Consider the following 21,445-nt stretch of genomic DNA (forward strand, 5'->3'; position numbering starts at 1 on the left):
GAAAGAATAATGAATGAAAGATAATGAGAGAACATTTTGTCACAGCGCCCACCTCCCACTTTCCTTCCTCTTCCTCTTGCTCTCCGTCTCCCCGTCCCTGCACTTCTCGCTCCGGCAATTTTCATGAATGACTGAAGCACTGTAGGCAGTGAAGATGTGAATGCAGAGCATGGAGACAGACTGACAGGGGTAAGACATCTTATCAATGTATGTTTATTTAGGTTCATTTATACGTCCCTAATATCTGATTTTAGGGGAATTTTTGTTATTTTGAGGAAACATTTCCAAGTATATGTCTGCTTGATAAAGACACAAATGATTTTCCGCTATTATTTTGGATTTTTTATGAATTAATTTTTAATTCTACAGGCATCTAATTACGTTTTAAGACCATCTGTTGATATCTGATGCTAAATCGTGACCTTGTGCACAATGTAGATTGTGTCAGCATATAAACTGAAACACAAGTAGCTTGACTTTGCAAGGACAAGCAGTTAGAAAGGAAGAACAGATAGCTAACTGCTTTCCTTTGTAACAACAAATAAACTAAATGGCAGTGAGACAGCTTGGAAACTTTTGCAAAACATCACATCACACGAAGATAAATATTCTGACTTTCATCTGGTCAAAACATTATTTTAATTTTGACCTGACAGAGATCCAGTTTTATCGAAAATCTGGCTCCAGTTGCTGATATTCCACAAAAACAGCAAATAATGAGGCTTGCAGACGGGCAGTTAAACAGCTTGCAAATGTTGCAGCACAAAAAGAAAAGAATGTTAAACTACAAAACAGGCATTTTGTGGATGCACTTCTGAATGTCGTGTGAGGGGCGCGGACAGCTTGTGAATGTGGATTTTAGCAGAGACACAGACAGCCATTCATGCCGTCAAGCAGCAGACGCTCTAATCCTCTCAGTTTACCTGGAGCGCCTTCATCCAGCAGGAATCTGACAGGGGGCGGAACTTTTTAGAGCTGCTGAAAATCCTATTTGCTCCACACTGAGATCCTTTGGGACAAGAATCCATCACTGGGCAACGGTTTGAATGCATCTCTAATTTGATTGAGTTCAAACAAAGAGCAAGATGTTTTTAATTTGAGTAGGTGTTGATGGGTGACTCCAAAGTACAGTGGCATGCAAAGGTTTGGGCAGTAGAAGATGGACTGATCTCCAAAAGGCATGAAGTTAAAGATGAAACATGCTTTTCAACATTTCAAGCTGGAACTGTGTATTATTTTTGTTTTGCACAATTTTAGAGTGGAAGAAATGAAAGGAGCATGATGCAAAAGTTTGGGCACCCCAAGACATTTGAGCCCTCAGACAACTTTTACCAGGGTCTCAGACCTTAATTAGCTTGTTAGGGCTATGGCTTGTCCACAGTCATTGTTAGGAAAGGCCAGGTGATGCAAATTTCAAAGCTCCTGAAACATTGTCCTGTCAATAAGCAGCCTTTATGGGCTCCTCTAAACAGCTGCCCAGCACTCTGAAAACAAAAATAACCGATGCCCACAAAGCAGGAGAAGGTTATAAGAAGTTAGCAAAGTGTTTTCAGGTAGCTGTTTCCTCAGTTCGCAATGTAATTAAGAAATGGCAGTAAAGAGGAACTGTGGAGGTCAAGTTGAGGTTTGGAAGACCCAGAAAACTCTCTGAGAGAGCTGCTCATAGGATTGTTAGAAAGGTAAATCAGAACTCCTGTTTGACTGCAAAAGACCTGCAGGAAGATTTATCGGACTCGGGAGTGGTGGTGCACTGATCTACTGTGCAGTGACACTTGTACAAATATGACCTTCATGGAAGAGTCATCAGAAGAAAACCTTTCCTGCGTCCTCACCACAGAATTCAGAGCCAGAAGTCTTGTAGACTGATGAAGTTAAAATAGAACTTTTTGGATGCAATGAGCAAAGGTATGGAGAAAAAAGGATGTAGAATTTCATTAAAATAACACCTGTCCAACTGTTAAACACAAAGGTGGATCGACCATGCTTTGGGCTTGTGTTGCAGCCAGTGGCACAGTGCACATTTCACAGGTAGACGGAAGAAGAGATTCAATTAAATTCCAGCAAATTCTGGAAGCAAACATCACACCATCTGTAGAAACAAAAAGCTAAAGATGACAAGAGAATGGCTTCTACAACAGGACAATGATCCTAAACACACCTCGAAATCCACAATGGACTACCTCAAGAGGTGCAAGCTAAAGGTTTTGCCATGGCCCTAACAGTCCCCCGACCTAAACATCGTTAAAATCGTTTGTTGTTGTTATCATCCTCATTCTTACATTGACCATCTGCTGTAATAGACCCACTGCATTTTTTCTTGGAATCTCAAATCTCCGGGAACCCCAGGCAAAGTGCAGTAACTACATTTACTGTGGTTTGACTTGGATTTTGGTTGGATTTTGTTACTGCACTGGACAGAGCAGATATAGAACAGATTTATTTCCAGTCATAACCCAATTTTGACCAAAAGTGTAGTTACTGTGGTTAGCCTTTGTAGGACAATAGAGATTTTCATGGTTTTGAGCACCTGCAGGACTTTCTTCTGCGTGTTGGCTTCAAATTTAAGGTTGACAGTTCGTTCTTGACCTTGCTAGGAGCAGCTGACAGAACAATCTCCGTGTAATGTCCTCATTCTCTTTTTGTCTGGAGCTGCAGAGCATCGTTCATCAGATGTCAACTGCTGCTGTAAAGGTTGAAAGTGAGCTGTTAACCTGAAGATAAGATATGATGATCACAGAGGCACGGATGTTCAGAAGTTAATATTTTGGCTTCAAATTTTACACAGTATTTTGACGTCAAAATGCTGGCAGAGGAATTACATTAGTTAAAGTCAAAATGACATTATAAAAATAAAACCTTTTTAACCCCTTTAAATCACATCCCGGGTCATATTGTCAACCTATGTAACAATATATGCCAAAAAATCCCCCAAATAAATTTATTCTCATTTTTATATCAGAGTCCAATCTTGTTTTCTTCCTGTAAAACTAAATATGACTTGCACTCATATCGTGACATCCATCAATCAATCAATCAATCTGCAACTTGTAGCTGCACAGAGCTAAGATCTAATAGTTGCTAGCTAGCAACAGCATGCTACATCTGTGTGTCTTAGTTTCCCCAAAATAGTGTGGTTACAGGCTTTGAGGAGAGTGGTATCTGTGACAGCTTCAGATTATGCATAGGGCATTTTATAGTGAACTACATGGACTATATGATAGACTTCCCTCTGAAAGATACTACTATCTTGTCGGTGTACACTGACGGAGCCTCTCTGTTATGATAGGCCGACTTTTCAATGATCAAATCTGTTCCTCTCAACATCACATCCTGCCTGCCTATCTTGTTTCACTCAGAAATACGTGACGATACTGAAACTGGATACTCTCACATTCCTGTTTCATCTGGATTTTAACAATGTGATGAAAGTCCTTTCGGTGGGAAATCAAGGACAGTCTGTTAAAAGGAGTAAGGCTGTTTTTTAGCTGCAATAACGGGGATTAAAACTGTAACATCTGTGTTTCAGGGCAGGATCTCTAACCACAACTCACAGCAGGCAGGAGAGCAGTGCAACCAGGGCCATACTGGAGAGACATTATGATGAATGAATCATCGTCTTGTCTCTCTGGTGAAGGCTGCTGATAGTTGAAATAGTGTCTATTATTTATGGCTGCGGGAGCAACACAAAGACTCCCAACCTCTGAGCGGCAGTTGGATCAGAGACAAGGCCGATGGAGGGTGAGGACGGTGCTTTGAAAGACGGGCTGTAGACGTGACTGTAATGCACGTATGTTACATGCTGTCCAAGCCTGAAGGGTTCCAAACTGCCATTTTGCCTGGATGAAATCAGGATTAAGCAGGTTGACGGTCCAGCAGGAAGTGGATAAATGCATGACAGCCAGACAGGAAGTCATATTTAGCTCCACTCAATGGCTGAGTCATAGCTTAGTCTCTGCTGGATGGCTGTAGATGTTTCAGCGCTAACACTCTTATTTATTCATGCACAGAGGGGAACAGCCGTTGAATGGCACTCAGTGAGCTACACAGACAGATTGCTGGAATAGACACAGTATGAATGACTGAAGTGAATAGACTGTAGCAGTGGTAAAAAGACAGGAGGAAAAACAAACAGGTAGTCATTGAGTGAATCAGACAAACAGGTGAGAAGATCCCGCAAGGACTTTCCGTCTCTCTGATAACATAAAATGACCGTGGTACATCTGCCAGGGTTGATGAGTTTCAATTAAATCAGTAATTAAATGATTATCTAGCCAGGAAATTAGATTTCTGGCTTCCAAAATTCATTTTGTGCAGAAACTCATCACCTGCTGGAGTGTCAAGACACCCCCAGCCCTCCTATCTCATTGTTAAATTGCTGATTTGCAGGTCATGAGATTTCTAGATGTTGGGTTGAAACTAGGGATGGGAATTGATAGGATTTTATTGATATCAATGCCATTATCGATTCTGCTTATCAATCCGATTCTTTATCGATTCCTCCTGTGAATTAATGATATCACCTCCTGTTGTTTGTAACCAATACATCTGCTTTCAGAACGTTTTATTATGAACTTTAAAGCCATGGTCTAGTTTAGAAAGATGATGAGAAAGATTTGAGAAAAAGCATCCCCAGCCTGAGTGTGTCAACACCATGCAGCTAGTGCAGCTATCTCAGGTGAGGCAGCTAACGCAGCTAGCCCAGCATATTATAACAACAAATAGCGTGCAAATCTACTCAACTGCCCTCATCTTACCATCCTTGGTGTTCCCATGAAATCCGACAACAGGAGTGGAGATGCGCCGAAGCTCCACAGTGGGCTAGCAGCTCCAGGGAGGCTAACAACAACAGCGCCCCGCCCGCCATCCACCTGGAGCGGGGATGCGCCGAAGCTCCACAGTGGGCTAGCAGCTCCAGGGAGGCTAACAACAACAGCGCCCCGCCCGCCGTCCACCTGGAGCGGGGATGCGCCGAAGCTCCACAGTGAGCTAGCAGCTCCAGGGAGGCTAACAACAGCGTGAAGTGAAGCTACGGCTTTGACCGCTTCTGTCTCTCCGCCATTACGTCTTCTTTGTTGTTGAACGGGCTGCTGACTGACGAGCATAGATTCGGCGTAATGAAAAGAATCGATAAGGGAATCGTTAAGCATAAAGGCTAATGATGTCGATGAATAGGACCAGTTGGAACCGGTTCTTAACAGGAACCGGTTCTCAATTCCCATCCCTAGTTGAAACCAGTGGTCGTCTTGGTTACAGCATGTTTGATCGTGAAGCAGGTCCAAACAACATGTTGAAATAACTACTGTTGAAACATGTGTCATTTATAGCCTCGATTTCTCAGCCAAATTTAACACCAGAGTTCTGGTTACTTGGCAACTACTCACATTTTCAAGTTGTCAGTGATTGAGTAAAGGCTAAACTTTTTTTTTAAAGATTTTTTGAAGACTTTTCTTTTCAAACGGATGTTCACACCTCTCAGGCGTAGATGTAGTCACCTCATAGGGATAGATACCAGCTAGGAAGCCTTTTGGATGAATGGTAAAACTTACAGCTCATGTCCAGGCATTTGGAATCAAATTTGTGGAGACTTTATTGAGAGCCTTCAGAGATGCTTCACACGTAAAGAGACAGTTCACCCTAGAATCAAAAATACATATGTTTTCTATGTTACCTGTAGTGCTGTTTATCAATCTAAATCAGGGACACTCGACTTGCTTTGCTTGGGGACCACTTCTACAAAACGACAGGAGAGCAGGGGCCAGTCACAGCAGCCCCATACATGCATGCAGGGGTGTTTCTAAGACTATAGGACAATAGGGGCTTAGCTAGGACCTCTGTGGGGAAGTGGGGGATCCTCCACTGGCACTTCTTTTGATAAACAAGCTCTATTTCGATCCACCTTAAGTATACTAAAGTACAGAACAATTCTCACTGTGAAACAATTTATTTTTATTGTGAAATAGAAAATGTTTTTTGGGACCACCCAGCACTGTGCCGTGGGCCATAAGTTGAGTATCACTGGTCTAGATCAGTGGTTCCCAAGTGGTGTGTCACAGGTCCATTCTGGATGGATTGCAAGTGACTCACAAATGTGTCAAGTTTGTAAAAAACAGTTTATTTTTAAGTGCAGTGAATTTCCATTGCAGAGTTTTTATTTTTAAGTGCCATTTTCTGCTGTAGAGAGAGTGACTAATGGCCAGCTGCTTGATAGAGACAGCAAACTAGCTTGACGACTTGGGCAAATGCAAGTATGATGCTTAATTAAACTATGTGGACCTTGAACAAATGACTTAAGAGGAACCTGGAACCTGTGGCTGGACCAGTTGAGAGCCACTGGTCTAGATTGTTTTGGTGTGAGTTGCTGAGTGTTGGGGATATTGGCGGATATCTTGCCTTCTCTTGAAAATAACGGAACTAGATGGCACTGGGCTTGTGGTGTTCAATTCTCCCAAAAACTTTTGAACTATTACCTTTCTACCGAATTCACCATGCAGAAGGAAGGCTGCAATCTTGTCATGGACAAGAGCCTCATGCTCATGACAGCATTAGATGTAAACATTATGGCGTCATCCTCGGCTGAGCTGTAACATTAGTTAGCTTAGTGGTGCTAGGTCAGTTAGCAGTAGAAGCACGCTTGGCAGGTGTAGTTTGGTAGAAAGAAAATAGTTCCTACATAGGACTGCTCACAACAAGGTCTGTGGATTATCTTGAGTAACCAGGTCATGATCTCTGGATCTGACATTGCTGTGTACCTTCTAGTTCCATTATCTTGGAGAGAAGGTAGACATCTCTACGGCCGATATCTCCAACACTTGGCAGCTCACATTGAAACAATCTAGACTGATAAACAGCCCTACAGGTTAGAGGAAAGACACCTGTGTCTGACTTTGGGGTGGACTGTCCCTTTGTTTCATCTCTACAAATAAATCTCCATTGTAACTGTAATCCTTTTCAATCTCTTTCACCATTTGAAACTCAGTATGCTTTTAAGGTGTATGATCAGCACTCACAGTCGTCATTAACCCTTAACAGAACTGGGGGAAGTTACAGCATTGTCAAAGTGACTCATTCCTTGCCATGAAAAAGTAAGTCAGAGTAGCTTTGAGTTACCGGAAAACTAAACCGCAAAAGGCTAATGCATGTGATGTCACCACAGGTGTTTTCCACTGGCTGCCATATACCTACTGTTACATCACAAGTGAAAAAAGGCTGCATTTGTCCTTTAAACTGCATGAACAACAGCACAACTAGATATGACGAGCTTTGCTCTGTAAGAAAACTCTACATTTTGTTTCTTTCTTTGTGTCTTTGAGCATTGTTCAGGAAATTTGTTTAAAAACTGTGTCACTTTAGCTAAATTACTTCTGTTTTCTGCAAATATTTTGTGTCTGGAATATTCTCATGTCGAGCCTCTCCGCTATTAGCTTGCTCTTTGGTCTCACAGATAGCTCAAATATTTGTAGCTCTGTGTTGTTCAATGCTTGGATGTATAATTCATACACAGTGCTGCAACGAGGACACAAACAGAAACAAAATGGAAGGAGGGCGGGGTGGAGTCATGTGTGACTGCAAAGCCCTTGGGAGGCAACAAGAAGACAGAGACGACAGGTAGACAAGCAGGTAGAGGAAGAGATGGTGAATGTGTAGGAGGTAAAGAGATGGAGCCACAGACGGTTTCCTACGCTTTGTTTTTGGTTTTCCGTTCAGCGTCGCATTCGTTTATTGTTTGCAAAACAAGGAGGTATTGAATTCGACAACACCGTGCTTGATTCATAAAGAAACAAGAAGCAGGAGATCTCTATTTTTAGAGCTTTCTGACACATATTAATAGTTGTACAACAAATACTGTGTTGTTCCGTTAACTTGTCAAGGCACTGCTTGCATCACAGTACACTTTTCCATCGATCCAACTTAATTTGATTCATTTTCTGCTTTGCCTCATTGATTTTGTGTGTTTCAGTCTCCTCACTGAGGAAAACAAAATTCACAGAATGGTATCGTTTTGTTGTGCGGGAGATAAATTTTAACAGCAGACAGCATCGGATATGACTGTCGCTATAAAACAAGCCTGATGGCTTAATAGAAGCTTGACTGAATTATGCAGCTGGGTGAGAGACTGCACTGCATGTCATTGAGGTAATCAAGTGGGTACCTGCTGCCTACGATGACTCATTGGATTACTGTCTGCTCAGACAAGACATGAGAAGGACAGGAAGTACAACACAGCAGCAGGTTTCTCAGCAGCATCTGCTGTAAATCACCTCGGATTAAAAACTGACTACGGAAAATGTAGAACATAAACATCATGGTGTCTGGTGGCAGAAAAAAAGAGGAGTATGGCTGTTCAAGTATGTAACATCAGTTTAATGCACGGGTTGTCATCTCCAGTGACATGTACTTGTTCCACTGAGGGGGCCTCTTGTCAAAAACCTGTTGATTTAAACTAACTTGAGGCAACTCTGTGCATCAGTGGCTCAAAACAGTGATCAAGTAACAGGAAATCCAGTAGTATAATGTCAATAAAATGCACACAGCATGGCTCACATTTCCCCCTCGTTCAAGGTTTACTGTTCAATCTAAGCTGCAAACATTGAGCATAGTGTTAGTTCAGGCAGGACATGATGTCAAGCTCAGCTCACATCTCAGCTACATCAGCTGATCTCAAACAGCCAATCAACTGATGGAGCAGCTGATTGATGGAAGGGAGTCAGCTGATAGATCACATGATTTCTATGCAACCAATTTGCAAATCTCATTCAGAGCACCCTATTTAAACTGCTCTGGCCTGCCTACTGTTGCTGCTTCCTCTGCAAGCTGCTTTGCAAGCCGCCTCCACCCCAGCTCCTCCTTTTCATGTTGTGTCTGACTTATCAATGTCATTTCTGTTTGTCATTGATGCTGATGGGTTCTGTTCCCAGGGGTCTTTGCTGCTGCTCTCCCTGCCTTAGGCTTTCCATGTAGGCACATGGAAGGGCAGGGAGGTTTGGTCTCTTTGCCTCAGGCTTTCTACGTAGGAGCATGGAAGGGCAGGGAGGTTTACTCTCTCCGCCTCAGGCTTTTCTCGTTTGCATGTGGAAGGGGAGAGAAGTCTTTGTCCGTGGGCCTGAGGACAGGCAGAGAGGCCCCAGAACAAAACCATACCGCCAAGTATAATACTGCTAGTGTGATACTGCTAAAGTGTTTCTGACTGAAATTTGTGTTTATTTTTCCTCATTTAATTTTTCAGTCGTATTTTAGAGTAAATCTGAGTGCTAAAAATGAGTCTTTATTTCACATTTTGTTAGAAAAACTTGGCCAGTGGCCTCCAGCAATGTGTCCTCACACAACAGTTCATACGACATCCTACAAATTAGCGCCCCATGAATGACATTAGGTCCTTAATGTGTAGTTATGTAATTATTATAAAGTTACAGAAGTTAGGTTTTGGGAAGTAAAGTTACTGTGGTTGGGTGTAGGAAAAGAAATATGGTGACAACGCACCTTAAAATGACTCATAGTTAACACAGTTCCAAACACTGGTCTCCCGGGAAAAAGTCCTAAATCCTTCTTTACGCCTGTCAGCGGCTGGCGGTTTGACACCCAGCTCCTCCAGTCCGCATGTTGAAGTATACTTGGGCAAGATACTGAACCCCAAATTGCTCCTGATGGCTGTTCCATTGCTGTGTCCAGAGCATGTGAATGGTTACTGAATAGCAGGTGGCACCCTGTATGGTAGCCTTGGTCACCAGTGTGTGACTGTGTGTGTGAATGGGTGACTCAGTAGTGTAAAAGCATTTTGAGTAGTTGGAAGGCGCTACACAAGTGCAGTCCATTTACCATTTACCATTAAAGGAATTAGTAATCAGTGTTGTATCTGATTATTATATCACAACTTACAACCAATCAGATTGCTTGATTTGACCTATCTGTTTTATAAAACTAAGTTTGTATTGCCCATGCATCATGATAATACTTTATTGTAGTATTTATGTTTTCGGCAGTTCATTGGGCAAGATTTCTCCTTTTCTTTGTGGTGCTTTATCATGAAACATCTGCAGGAACTTGTGTTTTAATGAGTTTTAATGACAGTAGGTTATCAGCAAACAATTATTGAATTAAAACTATACATTTGTTAAAAAGAAAAAGCAGTATAGACGATGTTGAATTGAATATTAAATGTGAGAGAAAAGCTCTTGCTCACTGAACGTTTGAGCTTCATGTGAGCAATTTCTTAGGAATCATCAATCACATATTTCATGCAGAAGTTAATATTATGGCTAATGCAGCTGCAGCTATATTGAGCGTATCCCTTAATCCTTTGTTGCTGCTGTTGCTTTAATCAGAGGTGGGAGTAAGTCACACGCAAGTCACAAGCAAGTCTAAAGTCTTAACCTTCAAATCTCAAGCAAATCCCATATTACTGGAATGAGAATCAAGCAAGTCAAGTGGAGTCCCTCCTAAAAGTCAAGCAAAATGGGTCAGTCATTGCTCAGGTTAAGCAAGTCACAAGTCAGTTCATGTGAAAGTCTGATGATCCGGTCAAACGTTTGACCAGTTGGTAAGCTAAAAAGACACATTCAGTTGTCTTTTGTTGTAGTTTTTGTAGTGATTGATGAAGTTGTGGTGGTTGCATCACAGATGTTTGAGCTGCAGACCTTGCATACCACTGTTCTTTCCTCTTGTTATTTCCTTAATTCTTTATTCCATATTTTTTTTACTTTTGGACTAATCGCCTCCATGATAGCGTTCTCATGCATTGGTGTCTGCTGCGTCCAAGTAGGTTGCCAGGTTTGCATGCATTGCACTAGAAATCACCAATCATGTGTCAAAAAGAAAACTTCTCAATATCTAGAAAAATGCAAACATTTAATTAAAAGAAAGTCAAGTCCTTTCATTTGTCTCAAGTCGAAGTCAAATATCGAGTCATGGATACCAAGTAAAAGCCTGGTCTTGTAAAGGTGTCTCCATGTCTCACAAAAATCCATTTTAACCTGAGTAAAACAAGCCTGCTTTATTGAGTTTCAAAAACACTAAATCACATTTGTCTCGACCATCTTAAAAGATGTGAGTTGAAAACGCTGAACCCTTTTAAGACTGACTTTAAATCAAGTGATGCTCACAGAATCAAATTCATCAAGAGTCATAATCTAATACTTTATTGCCATGTCAACAACATGATCTGATTTAATGTTTTATTGAATTTACTGCGTGTCAAGCGAGATAACTCCTCTTCCTCTCACTGACCCCCACTGCTCCTCTGTTTCTCCTCCAGGTGAAGGGAGAGGAGGGAAGTTCCACGGTGTCGACCTCCTCCAGCACTCCCCGTCCCCATCCCCCTCTCCAGGGGACCCCTTCCCCCACCAGCCCCGCTCCCTAGAGCCTGTCACAGACACCCTCCACCAGAACCTCCCCCTGAGGAAGACACACTCTGACCTCGACACAACCTTACCTGCAGGTGTGTGTGTCACCATTAAGGGAAGCACTTACCCGCCTATGAATGTTTTTCTTCTTTCTCGTGTTCCTGAAGTGCAGATATTGTCACTGCTCACAACTATCTCTACGCATCAACCACTAACTCCAATGTCAGCTGAAAGTCTGTTGGGATTGTTAAATACAATACATACTTACAAACTCTAAATTTTACTGCACTAGGTGTTTGTAGAAATGTGATTGACTGTGCTTTTAAACATTTCCCTTTTCATTTGATACCTTGGAAGACGGCAGAAATAGGACCATGACAGCTATTTTTTGTATGTTGTTTTATATTTTAAATCAACTTTTTAGTGAAACAAAGGTGACAAGATCAAAGATTTTATTTTATTTTGCGATTTATTTTTTTTTTTAAATTTAATCAGTGCTTGCTGCATTTTTGTGTCAATTCCCTTAAATGTAGCTTCGTAAGATGAATGTTTATATTCATACTTAGAGTAATCCCATGTTAAAAGGGGTCACTGTGGCAAAAAAACATCTCAATCATTTTTCTTTCTGCTTTTCACCCACCAAATTTTGAATTTAACAAAGAGGGATTAATGTTGTGTTAATCATTTCTTTCCCCTGTATTTGCAGTAATCGGTTTTGCTCAGTGAAAGATGGCGTCGCCGGCAGCCAGGATCTTTTCATGCTTAATTGGTTTATTCACTGCAACAGGGATACTCAATCGCAGGGTATGAAGGGTTCTTGTAAACAGTTTAACCTGAATCAGGCCTTAATTGCGGACGGGTGAAAAAAAGCAGAACATCTAAACTTGGCAGGTACCTGACATTTTAAAAAGTAGATTTAAATTGATTTTGTGTTAAGAAAAGAGATTAACTTCAGCAGTACAATTTTTCTGTCATTTGTTCCATGCCAGTGACCCAGTCCGGGATTAATTTTGGCAGGTATTTTAGATTTAGTCTTAGTCTTCGTCAAGTCACTGCCCAAAGGCCGGGTTTCGACAAGTGAGACCAGGTTGTTGTGGACGCCACAAAGGTTATGGTTGCTCAAAAGTTGCTACAGTTTTGTCAACTTTTAGTCAAAATGTTTTTCCCTTTAAATTAATGCAGTTAGGATAATACAGGTTATCAGAATTTCATTTAGACATACAAGTAATTTCTACATTTACACACACTTTTCTAGTAGAGTTTTTGAAAGGTTTAAAGAATGATTTCTGAACACACACTCTAAAACTTTGAGGCCATAACTATTAAATTTAAAAAGACAACTATTTGTACCCAGGTTCACTGTAAATTCAAACTCATCGATCTCACTGTTAAGAAGCAGAAAATATCTTTATTTAAGCCTGAATTATTTTTAAATCTACAACATATTAGTCTGGAGATATAAAGTCATGTCCTCTCACAGAATTAGGTGATTAAAACTGCACTTCAAGAGTGCTGCAATTCAGTGGCTAACAAGCGGGGCTAGCTGCTAACTGCTATAGCCGCAACTAACAACTCCACATATCAATTCAACAGCTCCACTGTTCACAGACAGACACACACAGTTGCTTATTTCCTGGCATTAACCAACCCATCATGGTTCAGTCTCATACACCTTATATGGGATTAGACAATGATTGCAAGCACAGTTGTCTGCTTCCTCTTTTAAAACATTTTTCTAATATTTTTCACAAAATAATTTATCATTCTGTTCTCTTCCTTTCATTTGAATGTCTGATAGTCCATCACTGACATTTTAGTCCCATCTCATCTTGTCAACCAAAAATGAATCGTACATTTTGCCATAGTTTTTATCAAAGATCTATTTTTTGCTTTGATATGTCTCCTCATTTGTCATGGTTTCAATTGTTTTCAATGTAAATTACCAAAATTAACACTGACCCAGCCTTAACAATTTATAACCCTATTTTGACTCTTGATTCACTGCAGAGCATGGCGAACAATATACCTACAGGTTGCAACAACCAATCACAAAAGGGGCCAAAATTACAGGAACACCCAAAATGAGTAGACATTCAATAATTAATCCAAAGGCATAGAGCCGGGCCAACATTCACACCTTGTAGTAAAAAGAACGCAACCAATCGTGGAGATCAACGGCCAAGTTCTGTAAAAGATTTTGTGCTGACAGTCTGCAGGAGTCCACAACTTTTCAGATATAAGTTAGCTGGCAAGCAGAGAGCGTGCAGTATATCCAAAGGAGTTATAGCTTTAGAAGTAAGCAAGACATTCAACTACATGCTGTTAAGGGTGATATACTCTGTCCATATCTTTTAATTTTTGGAGGGGGGTGTATTTGCTATAAAGTCTAATAGTTCTTTAAATGGGCAGCTATAGATAGAAACTGTTGAGTGTTCATTTCTTCATGCGAGTTTTTATGACCAGTTGAGTTTGTTCTCATCAGTAGAGTTGTAATAATTCTCCCTCTTCCCCCTCCACAGATAACAATTTGGAGCATAGTGCTCCGGACCAGTTTCACCCAGGAACTATGGACCACTCTGGGCTGCTGTGCTCAAACACACCGTCCGCTTCCTGGAACGGACCTAAGGGCTCCACTTTTTCTCCTGGAGTGTGGAACGAACCTTACAAATACAGCACCAACAAAGGCCCAGCGGTCCCACCCAAACAGCACACCATCATCGGTAATTCAGGAGGAGGGACGCAAGACGGGGTGATGTTAGTGAGCTCAGGACAGCCAGCGAGCTCACATTCCAGTTCATTCACGTCTGTGTCGAACCCTTCTGGGAGAGGAGGGAATAACATACCAGGGATTTCACTGGCAACAGCGATGATGGGGAAGCGGAGCGAGACGGAAGGGGCTGCAGCGGATGGAGGGAGGGGAGGAGGAGGTGGGGGAGTTGGGGAAGCAGTGAGAGGGCGGGAGAGGTCGGCACGTTCCATAGCAGCGGCAAACGCCTTCAAGTTCCGGGAGCGTTCCCTTTCTACGCCCACGGATTCTGGTTCCTTCTGCTTTACAGAAGGTGGTTTAGGCCAGCCAGACGGGAACATCCTGCTTACAGGAAATGGTAATGCTATGGCAATAACAGACCAACAACAGCATCATAACTTCCTTGGTTTGGGTGAGAACTACGCCCTTCTCTACCCTCGAGGGAGCTCTGAGGACAGTGCCAGCACCACAGACACAATCTCTGTCACGGCTTCAGACTACAGTGCCGATGGCCGCTTGCGCCTACGCTCCCGCTCAATATCACTTAAGAAATCCAAGCGCAAGCCACCACCCCCTGTGAGGAGCGTCTCTCTTATGAAGAACCTCGGAGAAGCTGAGGGGAGAATCCATCATGAAGGCAGTCTTTACCGGGATGGCCGGCCAAAAAGCCTACACATTCCCAGGGACCACTTTCCAGACTTCCAGCCTGATTTCCTCCTGCCCAGCTCCTCCAAACCCATTGTTGCTGAGCGGGAGCTGGGCCATGGAGGTACTGATGGACCTCCAAGCCTGGAGGTCCAGGCACCAGAGAGGGAGGGAGAGACAGAGCTGACCTTCCCCACTCACTGGCAGCTAGGGGAGTGGAAGAATGACCCTTACAGGTAGGAAATGAAACTACACTTTACTTACTAGTTTCTCAATCCAGTTTGAATCTGTCTATCAGCCTGGTTTCAGCCTGCAACTTCTTTTTGTTGAGGATATCTTTTTAAAATGCAGTTAACATGTATAGGAAGTATGTAAAGAAAAAAGTACCCCAAAAGAGTTGCCCAAAATTACCTAATACTAAATTTGGCAAAGAACAGCAAAATCAAGTGATGTCTCCTGTGACTAATCGAAAAGCTTAGCAAAGCTCCAGGAGCACCATAGTTACCTCCATAATTGGGCCGGTGTCTGCTCTGGGGGTTGACAGCGTGGGAGTCAGGCAGTTTGCCGGTGGATTTGGGGAGTGGAGGAGGAAGTTGTTGGAAGGTAAAACTACAAACGACAGACTTTTCAGCTGGTTGCCACAGTTTGGCAAGCTAACGACCATCAGGACTGTGCTTCTTCCACTCCAAAAGTACAGTTGCAGATTGCTGGTAAACTATGCTTTGTCACCTTTGAAGAGTTTTATTTTTCCTTTGATTTGTGCAAGTAGGCTGAGGTGGAGAGACTAGAAAGGGAGAATTCCTGCGCCCAAGTCTTATAATGGTCTGGAAAAACTGTTGTTTATTCTGGCATCATGTTGGCTAAAAAAATGATTACGTAAATAAACACCCATGTAAACACAACAGGTAATATCAAGGTCAGCAAAATGATCAAGGTCATGTCCATTTAGCGTATGATTAGTTGATAACATTATGATTGACAGGCCTAACCTGGTTATTAGTTTTGTAATTGAAATTATTAAGCATTGGCTCTGAAGTTTTCTTGATGTTTGACTATAAAAAAAAACTAGAAATGCATTGAGTTCTTTTCTCCTTTCTTCTCCAGATCTCTTTCAGGCTCCAGCACAGCAACAGGTACCACAGTGATTGAATGTATGAAAGTCAGAGGCAGCTCAGAGTCCCTGCTCGATTCTCCCGCCACCTCCCGAGCCACCTCACCCTCACAGCTCTCCATGGAAACAGACATCAAGGCTTCCTCACCCTTTAGACCCCCAGGACTCATGTCCCCATCAAGTGGCTATTCCAGCCAGTCAGAGACTCCCACCCCAACTGTTCCCCTCAGTCAAATGGCAGGTCAGGGGACAGTAGGGACAACAGGAACATTGGGATGTAAGTTGCGTCCGAAGATCCCAGAAAGAAAATCATCACTACCATCGCCCAAGGACCCGGCTGCAAGGTCTAGGTTGTCCTTTGAGATGCCTGGGAATGCACATCTGGAGCTGTCATCAATCAAGCCAAAGCAAAAGGCCAGCAGACGACATTCTGACACTTCGACGGCGGCAAAACCAGGAAAAATCAGCCCCAGCTCCTCACAGGCACTGCCTGTTGTCACCCAGAATGAGCTCAAGACTGTTCGGCTTCGTTCAGTCTCTCGTGGTGACTTGGAGGACTGCCCTGATGGGGCATCTGACACCATAGAAGAAGAACAGCATAACCGAGACCTAGGCGAGGATCCCAGTCCGCCACCCACCCTCCCAAAACCCAAACCACCCGTCGCCATCAAGCCCCCATTACCCAAACGACCCCTAAACCTCCTGCTCAAGTCTCCTTCCCCCTCCTCCACCTCTCCTCTAGCCCTTGACTCACCTCCTGCCTCACCTGTGGACAGACCAGTGCCCCTGGGCAACATCTACAAAGTCATGAAAAAACCCAAACCCAAAAAACCTCCACCACAAACAACAAGTCCCTCTGGTCTCCCAGATTCTACCACCATTCCACAAACTGCCTATGATCATCAATTCCTCCCCCACTCCCAGTCCCTCTTTGATCTCCCTCCTCTTCCAGACCCACAGCCTCTCCTGGAAGACCCAGCACTGGAGCCTGAGTTTGATGTCGACCCAGAGATCCGTTCTGGGGAAGGAGGCTCACTCCCCTCTCCCTGTAGTAACCAGGAGGCCCCGGAGCTACAGGACAAGAGCAAGACCCTCCCCTCGAGGATGACAATCTCCTGTCTGGCAGAGCTGTCAGACAAAAAGAAACCCAAGGTGAGAAAGACATCTCTCTGAAAATGGCTTATTTGAGGGGCAACATTGCAGTTAAGGTCACTAAATGTGTCATTAAGGCAAACAGTGGAAATACAGTTAATGGAGGTAGAGACTGTCAATGTTGTAAACATCCTCTTTTTAAAGTAATTGTACTCAGGTTTCAGAATTGTTGCTGTACTTAATTTCTCATTTGTTTCCAGGTTCCACCTCCAGTCCCCAAGAAGCCGAATGTCCTGCTTCTTCCCTCGTCGGTCCACTCCACCAATGGCAGCACAGAACGTCAGACCCCACAGGCTGAAAGCCCTGTGGGTCTTCCGTCTCCTGTAGGAGCATTCCCACCAGAAGAGTTACCCGGCTCTCCCAGTGTTCCTGATATGCTAGAGCAAGATGAGAACCACTTGGATGACAAGTCAGAAGAGGAGAGTTCAAAAGAGTCATCACTTCAGTCATCTCTGCAGGATTCCTCCCTCACAGAGCTGGGAGGGAAAATGGCCAGCACTGGGATTGGGGCAGGTAAGGGTGACAGATTTTAGAAATTAATGCTCTGGCTTCATCACACAAACTGTAACTCCAGATTTACTTTAAACATTTAAAAGAAACATTAAAAAGGAGTACCCCTTTGAAAGTTTAACTTTTGAGGAGCAAATTTTTTTACCCTGTGGGTTTGAAAGGTGACTTTAATAAACTTGCTCATGGCGGCAGTTAAAATAGATTCCAATGGTGACCCAGTTCCAAAGTGAAATAAAAGGATCAAAATGTCCACAGAAACTCAAACCACTAAAACACACTTTTCTGCTTACCATCTGCACACTCAGTGTGTTCATATTTATGCCAAACATGTCCAACAGCTTTCATCTGATACTAGCATGGACAGCTATTTATATTTTTCTGTCATGTAAATGTAGTTGCGGGAGACAAAGTTAAACAGCTAACTACTAGGGTCAGATGAGAACTGTTTAACTGTGTTTTGGTAAAAATATGGGTATTCTTTTTCAGTGAGGTATTCTTTTATATTAAGTAGTTCATCAGACAATAAGAAATGTGATTCATTTGTTCATTGTCTTCCTCAAAAAGCTTTTCTATTCCACATTTTAGACACAGTTTCTAATGGCTTAGCTTGCTAGCAGCAAGTTCATTTTGGTAACTCACCTACTGTTGCAGTGTTTGATGACTAGATATATGTGCACTTACACATTTATTAGATATTTCAAGGTGTGGTTGTGTATTTAGAAGCTGTTTACAATAAAATAAACCTTACCATATACACAGTATTTCACGTATCCTCATTCAACGCTTCATATGATATCTAATGAATTAGCCCCCTGGTAATGGGGTCGTCATGTTACGAACTTAACAAAAAGTTACAGACTGAACTTAATGTAGGTGGGTTAAGTTTAGGCAAAATGCTCTGTTGGTTAGCTTTATCAAAGTTAAGTTTCATAAATTAGATTTAGGAGAAAAAAATGGAACAGACGTACCTTATTATAACTAAAAGTTTATTTAGTTTCACGCGGGACATGAACAACGGTCTCCTGGGTAAAAGTCCTGTTTTGTTTGACTGATCTAACCTCAAGCTGCCTCCTTATGTGGACTTTCGCTCTTTAAACTACTTTCTTCTTGAAGTGGGATTTATACATGTGCCTACACTATAGTCTATGTACATGCCCTACACCATTGTGAGCATTTATACTTGTGCAGTGGTGTGTCTGTGTCACTCTGCAGTTACACCTCTAAAACACTAGTCGGCAGTGGGGTTTCTGTGGAGTGCTGTAAAGTTGAGTTGATTCAAAACACACATTAAACACACATTAAACACACATTAAACTTGGCTTATAGAGACAATTTCAAACACAAGTACACAAATCAGCTTCACTATAACTCGCAGAAGACACATTTTCCCCACAAATACAACATGCTAATGTATTTAGTACAAGCCTACGGCATTTTACATTGTATGAATTAGCCTAGCAGCTAGCAGACTAGATACATGTGATCAATGATAGCCTGTCAGAGCTGCTTCATTTGATTAGGATCCTTCCCTGCTGTATTTGATACATTACCTCCTGATTCTGCCAGCAAAGATTTCTCCGGTTTTGAAGCAAATCAAAGCCAAATCGCTCTAAAATTGGACTAAATCAAAACACAGGCTGGTTCCCACTGTTTGTAACAGCGAAGATGACATTTATCATTATTATGTAATTATTAGCTGAATGTAACTGATTCAGATTTACCTGAATTGCAAGGGACATACACAGGTATTATGAATGTTGGCTTTGGCCAAACAACCACAAAGCCAGCAGAAATTTACAGACATGATGTGTTAAATTAAAAATATGTCATTTACAAAAACTACATTTTATTTGATGTTTTAAAAGGATTTCTCTGTCTTGTTCAGATGACTCAACAGCCAATGAGAAGACGGTACTCCACATCGCCGAGGAAACAGACGACGACTTGTTGGCCAGCACACCTGCAACGCACACCACCGAAGACCTGTTCACTATTATTCACAGGTTTGAACATGCACACATATACCATCAATACACATTTCAGACATACAGTATACATCCATAATACAGTATTTACAAGCAGTAATATTACAGTAAATGCTTCTCCGTGCCATTATAAACTTATTCTGATGGCACAAATGGTTTAAGCCAATGCCAAGCTTGTCCGCCTGCTTATTATAACCCAAAGCATGTGACCAAAGATGCATTGTCTTGTTGAAAAGGTGTAAAGCGGACAGAGCATAAGGTTCCCTAGCAACAGCTACACGTACAGTGTGTTACTGCATGACCAGCGGCCCTTTTTTGTCCTTTTCTCAGAATCTCTCTCACACATACACACACATATGGATGCAGGCACACACAGAGAATCACAAGAAAGCTAGTCTCTAAGCAACAAGTGTTCATGATTTTACCTTGCATGAGGCTGAAAATAGCTTGAAAGGCAGAGAAAAAAAAAAGGTGAGGAGGGGGGAGAAGAAGAACAGGAGTCAATGTTTTTATCTCTTACAAGAAAGGATGGAGTCCCTTCTGTAGTAACATGCTTTAAATTCTTTTATTCTCTAAAAGGAGGCATGTCAATCTAAGTGTAACCCATCAAGCCTGAGGAGTAAATTTCAAATTGTGAATTCAATCAGTCAGAAATGGTGGTGAATTTAAATATGCTTCTATATCTTCCCTCTCCACCTTTAGTAATAATCTTCTCTCTTCTCCCAGGTCCAAGCGAAAGGTTCTGGGACGTAAAGAGCCAACAGACTCCTTTGGCAGCCGCCAGAGCCTGGTGTCCCCGGTGAAGCACAGCACCAGCGGTAGCGACCTCCGAAATCTGACCTTAGGCAGCAGTCAGAGGTCGAGCTCCCGCAATGAGAACTTCATGGCCCTGCTCCAGAAGAAAGGCAGCAAGTCTTCCAGCGGAGGAGCCAGAGTCTCCGCCATGGAGCTTCTCAAAAGCACAAACCCGCTGGCGCGACGGGTCACAGAGTTTTCAAACACCACGTCGACGACTGGCGAGGGAGGAGACGTCGCATCCGGGAATGGCAAACCCAACGATCAATGAACGGAAGTGTTGTCAACGGATGTTAACCAGGTCCGTTTGCTGTTGACAAAGCTACCAACCAATTCTACAATGTGCCACCCACTGCAGATGGGGCCTTCTGACTCACATGTCCAACTGGATTGCTCCAACTACTGATTGACCATTTGCACTGTCCAATCAAATTGGAGCACATATTTGGACAAAATGGTCCCTCCCATGGTTGAAGCACTATTGTTCCCTGTCAAACTGGTCCCTCTAGGAGAGCGAGAAATCTGTGGAGAGCAAAGTTCATTCTCACTATATTTTCACTGAAAGTTGGAGGCTTTAGGGTTACGTTTCAACACTGCTCCGTGTTTTCCTCATTGGGGATAAGTTCAGTGTGGATGCTGGATGCACAGATGGATGGGTGGAGTAGACACAGGAAATATAGGGATATACAGTGGATATCTTTACTCCTGACTCCTGAATGAAGACAACAGTCCCTGATGACAACAATGGTCATATAAATGAATCTGTAACCAGTTATACTGATCCACAAGGATACCACAGAGGATCAGTGATCAAATGAATTCAAGAAATGAATGGAATAAAATTCAGAAGATGCAAGACCTCCTAATGATTCGTCTACGGTTTAACCGAAACCCTCCAACCAGTAGCGCTACAGCACCCACACCTGTAGACCTACGCGAATATAAGGATAAGTTATTAAAGGTGCGATGATGCATCTGAAAGAGCAAGCATGCCCAAAACGTTGGGCATCATAACTCTTGTTCTCTCTATGGTAAAGGCAATACCATAGCAGGCATCAGCATTGTCAGAAAACTGAACATTCTGATCTGAGCGGATGAAGCGCAGGGTTTACAAAGAAAAACCACATGGGGGCTTTTTGCCACCAAAGATGAGGCATGAGCATGT

The 21,445-nt window shown here is 42.5% G+C and overlaps 1 protein-coding gene across 5 annotated transcripts in view; it reads left to right on the forward strand.

Moving 5' to 3' along the window:
* nhsl2 (NHS-like 2) overlaps window positions 1–21,108 on the forward strand; it is a 222,453-nt gene extending 201,345 nt beyond the window's left edge. For all 5 annotated transcript variants that reach the window (XM_033609311.2, XM_033609312.2, XM_078164060.1 and 2 more), the window contains exons 5-10: window positions 11,249–11,431; window positions 13,856–14,963; window positions 15,832–16,990; window positions 17,191–17,503; window positions 19,386–19,503; window positions 20,212–21,108. In XM_033609311.2, the coding sequence (XP_033465202.2) occupies window positions 11,249–11,431; window positions 13,856–14,963; window positions 15,832–16,990; window positions 17,191–17,503; window positions 19,386–19,503; window positions 20,212–20,551 (3,221 nt within the window). In that variant the 3' untranslated portion in view covers window positions 20,552–21,108. The remainder of the gene's footprint in view (window positions 1–11,248; window positions 11,432–13,855; window positions 14,964–15,831; window positions 16,991–17,190; window positions 17,504–19,385; window positions 19,504–20,211) is intronic.
* Window positions 21,109–21,445: the final 337 nt, after the last annotated feature.

The sequence above is a fragment of the Epinephelus lanceolatus genome, chromosome 22 (assembly GCF_041903045.1).
Source record: "Epinephelus lanceolatus isolate andai-2023 chromosome 22, ASM4190304v1, whole genome shotgun sequence".
Classification (NCBI taxonomy): Eukaryota; Metazoa; Chordata; class Actinopteri; order Perciformes; family Serranidae; genus Epinephelus; species Epinephelus lanceolatus.